This window comes from Hyperolius riggenbachi, chromosome 6 (genome assembly GCF_040937935.1).
Source record: "Hyperolius riggenbachi isolate aHypRig1 chromosome 6, aHypRig1.pri, whole genome shotgun sequence".
NCBI lineage: Eukaryota > Metazoa > Chordata > Amphibia > Anura > Hyperoliidae > Hyperolius > Hyperolius riggenbachi.
Window position 1 is genome coordinate 374,576,681 of NC_090651.1, and position 12,845 is coordinate 374,589,525.

Sequence of the window (12,845 nt, forward strand, 5' to 3'; positions counted from 1 at the left end):
TGCATAAATCAATAAAGTGCTAATGCATCTATGTAAACAATGATGAATAATAAATATCTTGATAAAACAGTCCATCTAGTGTATAAGAGGAGAAAAGGGACTCGCAACCAATGTCCATATGCAAAAAAGAAAACTTTCAAATGTATATGTGGCATGAAAACTATAGCTTACCATCAGTAGGTCATATCCAGGTAAGAGCGCCTCTGTAGAGGTCCGCTGTGAGCGGGGTCTAATTTAAATGATATTCCTGGCGCCAAGCGGGGACGATAGGCGGAAGTGCCTGTCGGGTACGTCCTGCACGGACGACTTCCGGTAGCACTGCCTTACAAGGGGGCGCTCAGAGCAATACAGGGCATGTACGCGTCAGGTCTGGCTACCGCGGAAATGACGTCGCATCCGCCCAAACGAGGCCCTGCAGTAACCATGGAGGTATGGGCGGATGCGGCCATGATGTCGCCTTCATTCATATAGGGATGCGCATATGCGTAATATATAATTATTGAGCAGATGTATGTCCACATGGACATAAGGGCAATTGGGGGGAGATTAAAAAGGAAAACTAAACAGGCAAAAGGGAACTAGGAGCTAAACGGGAACATTGTTCTTGTAGGAACTACTTGATCCTAATGTAAGTGGTGCAATGCTGCCACCCGATGGTGTCTTATTGGAGGACAGGGGACTGAAAAATAATAATAATAATAAGTCAAATTGTATCTCTTATCTCTTATGTGATAGTGATATGTTAATTTACCAAATGTGTGGAAATCTGCTAGGTGGTAACAATATTTGCCTCAAGTGTCAAAGTATTATACATATTACACTGAAAACGACTGCACCATAAGAATATACAGACCAACCATAAAATGTAAAATATAAACATGAAACAGATGATAAAGAGATTCTGCTAGCACCATTCAATAAAGTTATGTGAAACTGTTGGAATACAACCCTAGAAACAGGTACACAAGGGGAAAAAAAAAAACAACAAAAAATAAAGGTAAAAATGACAATGAAAAGTTAATATAGTAAAAATAAAAAATAAAAAATTAAAAGAGAGCGAAAAATCATCGGATTAAAATAGTTTTTCCAATACTTCATTGAGGCCCTCGGGGACCAGGGTCCTCAGAATCTGAATCCAGAACATTTCTTTTTGTCTTAGCACCTCAACAATATTTGGTGCCTGTGTGGATTCTATAAGGGTTATGGTGAGGAATTGTGGATCACCGCCATGGTGGGTGCTGAAATGTCTCGATACACTGTGCATGGGAAATTGTTTCAAAATGTTTCTTTTGTGTTGACCTACTCGTTCTCGGACTAATTGGGTAGTGCGGCCTACATATTGGAGTTTACACGGACAGGACATGAGGTATATCACATTTCTCGATGTGCATGAGATGCTTTGTTTAATGGTGTATTCCTGATTGGTACTATTTGATCGGAATTTTTCTGTGGTGTTAATGTATTGGCAGGCTGTACAGCGTGTATGTTTACAGGGAGTCGAGCCCTGGTTTGTATGTTGAGTAGTCCTGGTTATAGAATTATTGGTGGATCTGAATCTACTGGGTGCCAGTAAGCTCCGCAAATTAGGAGCTCTTCTGAAGGTGAGTAACGGATTTTTGGGTAATGATGATTTAAGGAACGGGTCTTGTGTCAAAATTTCCCACCTATTTTGTAGAATAGAGCGTATTTGTTTGTTTTGGTTACTGTAGTTGGTAATGAATCTGGGGAAGGGATCTAGGGTATTGACTGTATGGGAAGGAGGAGCCGAAGTTATTGTGGCTTTGCGTTTGGCGTCTTTTATAAGTTTTTTTGGATATTTACGTTCGATGAATTTTTTGGTAAGAATGTCAGATTGTGTCTGATATTCGGAGAACTCGGTACAATTTCGGAATATCCTTTTATATTGGCAATAAGGTGTATTGGTAGTCCATGGGCGATGATGAAAACTATCAAAGTGTATATAGTTATTTGAATCAACTTGTTTGAAATGGGTTTTTGTTTTGATAGTATTGTCCGTGCTATATAAAACCAGGTCTAAAAATTCGATTGTATGAGTATGATGTTGAGATGTGAAACTAAGGCCTGCTGGGTTGTCATTGAGGAATTGTAGGAATGTTGGGATCAAATTTTGATCGCCTTTCCAGATGAAGATGAGATCGTCTATATATCTACTACGATGTTTTGACTGAAGGGGTGTGATTCACTAAATTTCAATCGTTCTAAAAGTCCCATGGTCAGATTAGCGTACGAGGGCGCGAAGGAACTTCCCATGACCGTACCAGTGATCTGATGGTAATATTTGTCAGAAAAAGAAAAGACGTTATGATATAAGATGAATTCTGCACAATGTTTAATGAATTGTTGTTGTGATACGGGCATAGATGGGTTAGTGGATAGAAAATGTTCGAGTGACCGGAGTCCGAATGCATGTGGAATATTGGTGTAGAGTGAAGAAACGTCGCAAGTTAACCATGTATAGTCTGATTGCCACGGAATCGATTTGAGCAAATCTATCAAGTGTTGGGAATCTTTTAAATACGATGGCAATGTTTTTACTAGTGGCTGTAAGTGTTGATCAATGAATTTGGAAAGGTTACTGGTGATGGAGCCTATGCCGGATATAATTGGTCTACCTGGTGGTTTGGTAAGTTTTTTATGAATTTTTGGAAGATAGTAAAAAAACGGTGTGGTGGGATGATTATTGACAGCTGGCACATGGTGGTCCCACCGCTATCCACTGCCCGTGTGCCAAACATTGCAGCTGCCTGGAAGCTTCCCTGAGATCCAGCTGGCAGATGGTGGGCCCACCGCTATCCATTGCCCATGTGCCAAACATTGCAGCTGCCTGGAAGCTTCCCTGAGATCCAGCTGGCAGATGGTGGACCCACCGCTATCCACTGCCCATGTGCCAAACATTGCAGCTGCCTGGAAGCTTCCCTGAGATCCAGCTGGCAGATGGTGGGTCCACCGTTATTCACTGTCCATGTGCCAAACATTACAGCAGCCTGGAAGCTTCCCTGAGATCCAGCTGGCAGATGGTGGACCCACCACTACCCACTGCCCATGTGCCAAACATTACAGCTGCCTGGAAGCTTCTCTGAGATCCAGCTGGCAGATGGTGGTCCCACCACTACTATCCACTGCCCATGTGCCAACCATTGCAGCTGCCTGGAAGCTTCCCTGAGATCCAGCTGGCAGATGGTGGTCCCACCGCTATCCACTGCCCATGTGCCAAACATTACAGCTGCCTGGAAGCTTCCCTGAGATCCAGCTGGCAGATGGTGGTCCCACTGCTATCCACTGTCCATGTGCCAAACATTGCAGCTGCCTAGAAGCTTCCTTGAGATCCAGCTGGCAGATGGTGGTCCCACCGCTATCCACTGTCCATTTGCCAAACATTGCACCTGCTTGGAAGCTTCCCTGAGATCCAGCTGGCAGATGGTGGTCCCAACGCTATGCACTGCCCATGTGCCAAACATTGCAGCTGCCTGGAAGCTTCCCTGAGATCCAGCTGGCAGATGGTGGTCCCACCGCTATCCACTGTCCATGTGCCAACCATTGCAGCAGCCTGGAAGCTTCCCTGAGATCCAGCTGGCAGATGGTGGTCCCACTGCTATCCACTGCCCATGTGCCAAACATTGCACCTGCTTGGAAGCTTCTTTGAGATCCAGCTGGTGGGCTCACCGCTATCCACTGTCTATGCAAAGGAGCCCTTAGTGACTTGACATCAGGGGATCCCACATCAGGGGTATAATATCTATTTCTGAGGTCGTCTCCGTCTTTCACATTCCCGGCACCAGAATCCTCGGCTTAGAATTCCTGCACATCTTGCAGTTTATTTTGAATCGGATGCCTGTGTGTGAATTATTCATGCGGTGAATGAGCTCAGCTGGCGTTCTGTGCAAGGCAGCCGACAGCAACACAGAACTTCAAAGCTATTTACCTGCTAATTCTGAGCTCTTCAAAAACCCTTAGAAATCAAGAGACACGAGTGACTTATAAATATACAGACGCCCCTTCTTCACATTTCATTTTATTTTTAAAGTACACCTGTAACACTGGAAAACACTTAATAAACCTATATGAACAGATTCAGTATTCTTCCCTGACCTAATTTTTCCATTTTTTGTTGCTCCTGGCCACTCTTTTCTGGGATGGGGGCGGGACAGAGTGGGGAGCTCAACCTCTTCCTGTCTCTCTGTCTTCGACATTGTTGTCAAAGACTTTACTGGTCTGGCAGAATACGAGGACCTGCAGCGACTGCACAGGTGAACTGATCCCACAGATGGGTATGTCAGCCTTGAAGGTGCATACCAATTGTGGACAACTAAAAATCTTGAAAGTGGTTACAGGTAACCTTTAAGATGTACAGGCTATGCAAACAGCTATTTAGGTCTGTCAACAAAGTCCAGAACTCGGACGTTATGTGGGTTGGAAGAAGATAGCAGGGAAAGTCCACCACCCCATACAATGATGGATTGAGATGAAATGGGGCCTTAGGCAAGGTACTAGTTTTGGCTTATACTGATGGTCATTTCGGCAATCTGAGGTGGGAGGAGACGGGACAGAGAAAGTGGGTGTTGGGCCCCCTGAAACCCACCAGGCCCCAGGCACCTGCCTAGGTTGCCATATGGATGATCCTGCTGACTCCATACCCTGCCTAGGCAATTTAAGAAACCAGGTGGAGACTTCACCCAGTAGCCTACACCCACAACTCTTTTTCTACATTTAAGAGCTCATATGTCCAGTTCCACGGGTGGCATCTTAGAGAGGAGGCATGAACGTTTAAAGTGAACCTTTTGCCTATCTTGTTCGGTGAAGCAGATCTCTGAAAACATTGGCCTTTTTTCTGCCATAACGGCACTTTTTTTCTTTGCTTTGAAATTGTGTTTTGTTACAGGCGTATGGAATAATGTTTCAGCCTAAGCTGTAAATTGTGTGGTTGGCATTTGTGTCTGTTGCTGTTGCCCACATCAGACAGACGTATTGCTTATTTGTAAATCAACACTGTAAAAGCGACAGTTGGAACAGGGCATACATTTCAGGTTAACCAACAGTCATGCACCAAGTAGGCCAAATTCAGGGAACTGACTTCCTGTGTCCATGAAGCCCAGTCAGAGAGTAAAGCAAAATCTGCGAAGACAAAAAACATTGACGTTAGATACTTACCTGAGTAGAGGTAAGCCTCTGGATGGTCCAGAAGTTTCCCAGATCCTTCTGGAGCCCACAGCTGCTGCCTAGGACCCTCTTCTTCCTCTTGACCATGAATAAGCAGATACGTGAGTATGATCTGCACATGCCCACTAGCATGAAGCATGGAGGATAGAGTGTGAGCACCAGGGGCGTAGCAATAGGGGGTGCAGAGGTAGCGACCGCATCGGGGCCCCAAAGGGCCTTCCCTCAATTACAGTATTAGCTCTGTATTGGTCCTGTGCTCATAATAATCACTTTCTTTTGAATAGTGGTAATCATTAACAAACTGCTCCCCATCCCCTCCTTGCACCTCTGACACTGTGGTTGCCATTGGCAGGTTTTGGTGTGCCGTATCAATTGTTATGAATAGAGTGCTTGGGGGCCCCATTGTAAAACTTGCATCCAGGCCCACAGCTCCTTAGCTACACCACTGGTGAGCACAGTCCACCCCTGCGCAGGAGCCCTTGTCAGATATGCTTGGAGAGTTAAGCTAAGTACCTGAAGATGGATCAGGGATCCTCGACGGCAGTGGTGCAATGAACAATCAGATACCCAATCCATCCTCTGCAATTGTGTACTGCAGGAATAAGCAACGGGCACGAACTAGACTTCAAACGGTCACAGTAATTAGCGTGGGAGTCTATGGGAATCAGAACGATAGTCCACAATGGAATCCGTCATGACAATCTCCACAGATCTCTAAACATTGTTTAACTGAGTTTAGTTAAACAATGTTACACAATATCGTGAAAATCGATTGTTCAGAGAAAAAATTGCTGGATGCTACAAAAATTGTGTCGTGGATACCGACCTTCAATCTGTCAGCTGCACAGAGAGCAGCCAGAGAGTGAAAACTGTTTACTAGCTGGAAACACCCACTCTGCTGTCAGTGCAATGGTTTCTGGGTAACATGACCTAAGGAATTTCACTGGAAACATTGCATCTCGATTAATGTTCTTCTGAATTTCTGTACTCTTAATTTGCTGTTTTATTTGAAACTTTTGTTTTTGTCCTAGAGCAAGATCAACTTTAATGAATTTCTTTGTTTCTCCTGAGGCAGATCCTCTCATACAGTTACCGCAACGAGCAAATCCTGGATGATCGTTTCAAGGGACGACTGAAGTGGAATGGCAGTGCCCATTCTGAAGACTTGCAGGACATGTCCGTTGTCATCACCAACGTCACCCATGAACACCAAGGGGAGTACATGTGCAGGGTCAACCGAACGCTCATGTTTGAGAGTCACGAGTACAACACTAATGTCACCAAATACATCCAGGTGGTCGTAGTGGACATAGGTGAGTGGCCAGAATAACTTGAGCACAGAAATAAAAGTGAAATCAATGGTGTCTGTTTAGTTAGGATATGACAGCTACCTCATCTTGTATAACAGATGGTCCAGGGTGGTAGCCATCCTTAGTGAGAGACTAATGTATCAAACTTTACTGACTGTCTGTAGGTACTATATCTCAGTGACAATCTGTAGGGTACCAAACCTTAGTGATGTTTGTTGGGTACCAAATCTTAGTGGAGCCTGTAGGGTACCCAACTTTAATGATATCTGCAGCATACGAAACATTACTTTTTGTAGGGTACCAAACCTTAGTGACTATCTGTAGGGTACCCAACCTTAGTAATGTCTGCAGGGTACAACATTTTACCGTTTATACGTTACCAAACCTTAGTTACTCACTGTAAGGGTACCCGAACTGACTGTCTGTAGGGTACTATATCTCAGTGACCGTCAGTAGGGTAACCCCCAACCTAACCAACTAGTGAAATTTGTTGGGTACCAAACGGACTATCCGTGGGGGTACAAAATCTTAGTGAGTGTCTACAGGGTATCAAACCTTAGTGACTGTCTGCAGGGTACCAAACTTTAGTGATTTCTGTATGGTACCAGACTTTAGTGGCTGTTTGTAGTGTACCAGACTTTAGTGGCTGTCTGTAGGGTACCAAACCTTAGTGATTTCTGTATAATACCAGACTTTAGTGGCTGTTTGTAGGGTACCAGACTTTAGTGGCTGTCTGTAGGGTACCAAACCTTAGTGATGTCTGTAGGGTACCAGGCTCTGGTGGATGACTGTAGGGTACCAAACCTTAGTGATGTCTGTAAGGTACCAAACCTTAGTGACGTCTGTAGGGTACCAGACTCTATTGGATGACCGTAGGGTACCATACCTTAGTGATGTCTATAGAGTACCAAATCTTAGTGATGTGTGTTGGCTACCAGACTTTAGTGGATGTCTGTAGAGTACCCAACCTTCTCGACTTTCTTGTAAAATAAAATAGAAGGAAAAGCCAATAGCCCAATATAGCATAGCATGTTTAGATAATGGACAGTGTTGAAAAAACTTGAAGATTAATACTCACAAACATGGGTTACCACCAAGGCAACCACTGCATAGACAGGTGGGGAAGTTGAACGCAGGATAAAAAGTCACTCTCTGTAGTGCTGAAAAATGGGAAACACCCCTTCACCTAGAGTGGACCTCAGTATATGTATTAAACAAAAGGAACAGAGGCATCAACATAGGATAAAATATATTAAAATCGGTTAAAAGGGAGGTAGTGGTAGACCTTTAATCTAGACTTATTGAGTCCATCTTCTTACAATACAATAACATTTCTATAGCTCTTTTTTCCCATAGTACTCAAAGCGCTTGGGCTCTCTCAGATTCAGTAATTGGTAGTAGGATGAAGTATTCACACAACAAAAGTTATAATTCTGCAAATGCCAAACTGAACAGGTGGGTTTTCAGTCTGGATTTAAACACGGCCAGGGATGGAGCTGTCCTGATCTGTTGAGGTAGGGAGTTCCAAAACGTAGGGGCAGCATGACAGAAGGCTCTGGGACCAAAAGTTTCCAAGTGGACTCTGGGTATGACTAGATTATTAGAACCTGTGGATCTGAGAATGCAGGGATTGCTACGCAGCTGCAACATTTCTTTCATGTATCCAGGGCCTAGATTATTCAGGAATTTAAATGTCAGTAGGCCGATCTTGAATAGGACCCTCCATTCTATAGGTAGCCAGTGAAGGGAGTGCAGGACTGGCGTTATGTGGCAGTGACGGGGTTGGTTGTTTAGCAGTCTGGCAGCAGTATTCTGTATCAGCTGTAGGCGGTACAAGACCTTTTTTGGAAGGCCAGTGTAGAGAGCATTACAGTAGTCCAGTCGGGATGTGATGAAGGCGTGGACTAAGGTTGGCAGATCTTCTGGGGGGATGAGGTGCTTGATTTTTGCAATGTTCTTCAGGTGAAAATAGGATGATTTCACCACAGCAGAGATTTGAGTTCTGAAGTTTAAATTCCCATCAATTAGAACTCCCAGGCTACGCACATGATCAGAGCTGCGTAGATCCGTGCCTCCTATTCCCAGTGGTGAAGACTGCAAGTTAAGTTGTTTTGTTATCATGCTCTGCCCTCCAATCAGAAGGACTTCAGTTTTGTCTGCATTTAGTTTCAGCCAGTTGTCATTCATCCATTGCTGTAGTTCACGTAAGCAGGCGTTTATAGTTAGAGTTGGGTCTGTCACACCAGGCTTGAAGGAAAGATATAGTTGGGTGTCGTCCGCATAGCAGTGGTATGTCAGGCCATGTTTTTGGATTAGTTTTCCAAGCGGTAACATGTAAATCATGAAAAGCAGGGGAGAAAGGATTGAGCCCTGGGGCACCCTATACTTAAGTGATACAGGGGTGGACAGGAAGGGCCCCATAGACACTTTGTGGGTTCTGCCACTCAAGAAGGATTGGAACCACTGAAGAACTATGCCATCAATGCCACAGTATTCCTGTAGCCTGTTTATCAAGATGTCATGGTCAACTGTATCAAAGGCTGCAGAAAGGTCTAGCAGTATGAGGATCGAGCACTCTCCTCTGTCTCTTGCCATGAGCAGGTGGTTGCATATTTGGATGAGGGCAGTTTCAGTGCCGTGGTGTTTCCTGAAGCCAGACTGGAATGGGTCATAACTGTTGTTTTGTAGGATTTTGGCTTCTAGCTGGAGGTAAACAGCTTTTTCAATTAGCTTGCCCAGAAATGGGAGGTTAGAGACAGGTCTGTAGCTGGTCATTGCATCTGGGTCCAGGGAGGGTTTTTTGAGGAGAGACCTGATGATTGCTTCCTTCAGTGAAGCAGGAAATATCCCTGATTGTAAGGAACAGTTAACAATTTTGAGGAATACCGGTACGAACAGGTCGGGGCAGTTCAACATGAACTGTGTTGGGCCAGGATCCAGGTCACAGGTAGTTAGGCGGAGGTGAAGGAGGATGCTTGATGTGACTTCTTCATCAATTTCTTTGAAGTTTGACCAAGGTGTTACGTTGTCTCTGCTAATGGTCTTCGCGCTATATTAGGCTCAGATGCTGTAAGTTGGATGGTGGACCTTATAGCGGAGACTTTGTCTGTGAAGAAATGGGCAAATTGGTCACAGAGGTCCTTTGAAGACTCGATATTAAGTTTTTGACATGCCGGGTTGCAGAGTTTTTCCACTGTGCGGAACAGTTGGGCTGGTTTGTTAACTGCATTTGCAATCTCTTGTGATAGAAAGGATGATTTTTTTCCCGTGATTACCTTTTGGTACTTCTTCAAGTGGAGGATTAAGGCATGTTTGTCTTCTGGGGACTGAGATTTGCGCCACAGTCTCTCAAGTTTTCGGCCTTGTCTGTTCAGCTCTTTTATAGCGTTATCAAACCACTGTGCATGATGGTGTGGAGTAAGATATTTGGTGCACAGAGGAGCAATGGTCTCAAAGGTGGAGGACACACATTTGTTGTATTTAAAACACCAGAGTATCAGGGTCCAAGCTGGAGTCAGTCAATTCATTAAAGCTAAGGTTATCTCGGATATGTTGAGGTGTTAGCCCTTTTAAGCGACAGTATTTTATTTGATTCTTGACCTGGTGTTTGACAGCTGGTATTGAGAGGGAGAAGTGGATAGTGTGATGGTCTGACCAGGCAACAGGATTAATTTCCACATTGGCTATTGACAGCCCAGTATGGAATATAAGGTCCAGAGTGTGACCTTTCCTATGAGTAGCAGAGCTGGTTGATTGGAGGAAGCCCAGTTCATGTAAGGCACGAGGTAGCTCTATTCCAAATTGTGAAGAGGAGTCATCCACCCATGTATTGAAATATCCAAGAACAATCCATCTGGGGTGTTCCAGTGTTAGGTTGCATAGGAGGTCTACAAGTTCCTTAAGGAAGTCTGAATATTTTTCTGGTGGACGGTAGATCAGCAATATGTTAATGTTTTTCTCAGCTGAAAGTTGCACCCCCAAGCATTCAAACGAGTTGGTAGGTCCTACAGTAAGTGGTCTGATTTTCAAAGCTGATCTAAAGCAAAGTGCAACCCCTCCACCCCTACGTTCTTTCCTGTTGCAGTATATCACGGAATAGTTTGTTGGCACGGCGGCCTCCAGGGTGGGGCCAACTGGTTCAGAAAGCCAGGTTTCAGTCAGGCAGGCCAGATCAGAAGGCTCTATTAGATCATGTATGATTGATGTTTTGTTGTTTAGTGATCTGACGTTGCAGAGGACAGCCTTGATGGGGCTACCCTGGGAGCTAGGGTCTGAGATTGATGACTCCAAGACAGAACAGTCTCCAGATGTGCTGTCATCTCTGCTGGATTGTGCTGGAGCTATTAGGGTTGTTGCCTGGGTGTACTCTGTAGATTTTGTCACAGAGATATTTTGGTCCTGCAGTGAAGAACATCTTTTCTAACGTCCTCTTCTTGGAGGCAAGTCCACCACTACGTCCTTTTTTACTGATTTTAATATATTTTATCCTATGTTGGCACCTCTGTTCCTTTTGTTTAATACTTAGTGACTGTCTTTAAGGTACCAAACCAGCAAAGTGAATGAACGCCCGGTGTGCCCCCACCTCCCCTGGTGATTGCAGAGTCCAAGTGGGGCATGCTTAAGATCCTCATTACACCTCTTGGTGCTGGGATTTCGCCTCAGCCACGTCTAGTGCCTCCTCTTTATGACTTAATATTGGGGGCAAATGTGGCTACCTATATACTGGATGAGGGGCTACCTAATATTGGGGTTACACGTGGCTACCTACACTGGATGAGGGGGGCCTACCTACTACTGGGGGCACATGTGGTTACCTACACTAGATGGGGGACTACTGGGACACATGTACTGGATGAGGGGGCTACCTTACACTGGGGGCACATGTGGCTACCTATACTCGATGGAGGCGGGGGTGGATTCATGGAAAGGCATGTGATCATCTTGAAAGGGTCTAATTAGCCGTCATCACTTCTTCCTTTAGCCTGAACAGGTAACTGAAGCAACGAGATAAAAACAAGGAACACCAAGAGCCCCAATAGTGTAATATGTACTTGTAAATGGTTACTAGATAGAGTAAATATTAATACTCACAAACCAGGGTTACCATTAGGCAACCACTGTAAAAGCAGGTGGGGAGATTTTCCTGACCCCACTCAGGAATAAGAAGTCGCTCTCTGTAGATGAGAAAAAGGGGTTTCAACCCTCCACCCAGGGTGGACTCATTATGCAGGAGAACAGAGGCGCCAAAAGGATAGGTGCCTGGCTCTTCTACTGACCACATATGCTATTGCTCCGTTGTTATTGCCTGATGAAGCGGGATCAAACCTGCGAAACGCGTTGCATATTTGGAGTTCATAAATAAAATATATTGACTGTCTTTACTACAGTCATTGTGTGTCTACTTGGAGGAGGTAAGTCCACCACCACCTCCTCTATTTACCAATAATTTGTTTTTTTAAGCTCATTTAGCTTCCTTTTATCCTTTTGGCGCCTCTGTTCTCCTGCATAAGGTAACTGAAGCAACACCTGATCATCACCAGCCAATCAGCACATTGCAAATCTGTCATCTGACTAAACCAATCACATGCCTCTCCACCAGCTTCTGTTGCACACGAAGTACCCTAATGCCAAACTGCTGAAATCACACAAATGTCCTTTATTCCTTTCCAGCGAACCGTGATGTGGCTTCCATAGTGTCAGAGATCATGATGTACGTCCTCATAGTGGTGCTGACAATATGGCTGGTGGTGGAGATGGTCTACTGTTACAGAAAGATCGCAGCGGCAGGAGAGGAGGCCGCGCTGGAAAATGCGTGAGTACCTTGAATTCCATAATTGGCAAAGCCACTGAAAAAGCTTCATATTTCCAGATTTATGTTCTGAAGACAATCAGTGAATTAGGTTTGGTTTAACTGGCAACTGGCTGTCCCCATGGTTTACCACCAGGATCCGCAGTGTTGCTGTATTGAGATTTATGGAAGCATTCATCTCAATATGTGTACCATCGAGGGCCATCAATTGCACTAGCGCCACAGTGCATCGATTTTTTTCTGAGACGCTGCATGTAGCTTCTAGTGTTGACAGCGTCCCCAGTTACGCGTGCCCCTTAGGGCTCAAGATGGGACAACAAATCAATGGGTAACGATGGCAAGCGTTTTTCTGCAAGACAAGCCACTGGCAACCTACCATCAGTTACTAAATAGGCTTCATCAGACCATAAGATGCACTTTTTCTACCCCAAAAAGGTGTTGGGATAAGTCAGAGTGTCTTATGGACTGAATAATACCATTCAAACCGGCACCAGGTGTCCTATGTGTCCCCTACAAGTAGATACTGCAGCAGTCTATTGCCACCAGAC

General features: G+C 44.7%; 1 protein-coding gene across 1 annotated transcript in view; it reads left to right on the forward strand.

The window, feature by feature from the left end:
• The window catches only part of SCN1B (sodium voltage-gated channel beta subunit 1), a 76,814-nt gene that overhangs the window by 48,979 nt on the left and 14,990 nt on the right, over positions 1–12,845 (forward strand). The window contains exons 3-4 of the mRNA XM_068241927.1: positions 6,254–6,491; positions 12,159–12,300. Of these exons, the coding sequence (XP_068098028.1) occupies positions 6,254–6,491; positions 12,159–12,300 (380 nt within the window). The remainder of the gene's footprint in view (positions 1–6,253; positions 6,492–12,158; positions 12,301–12,845) is intronic.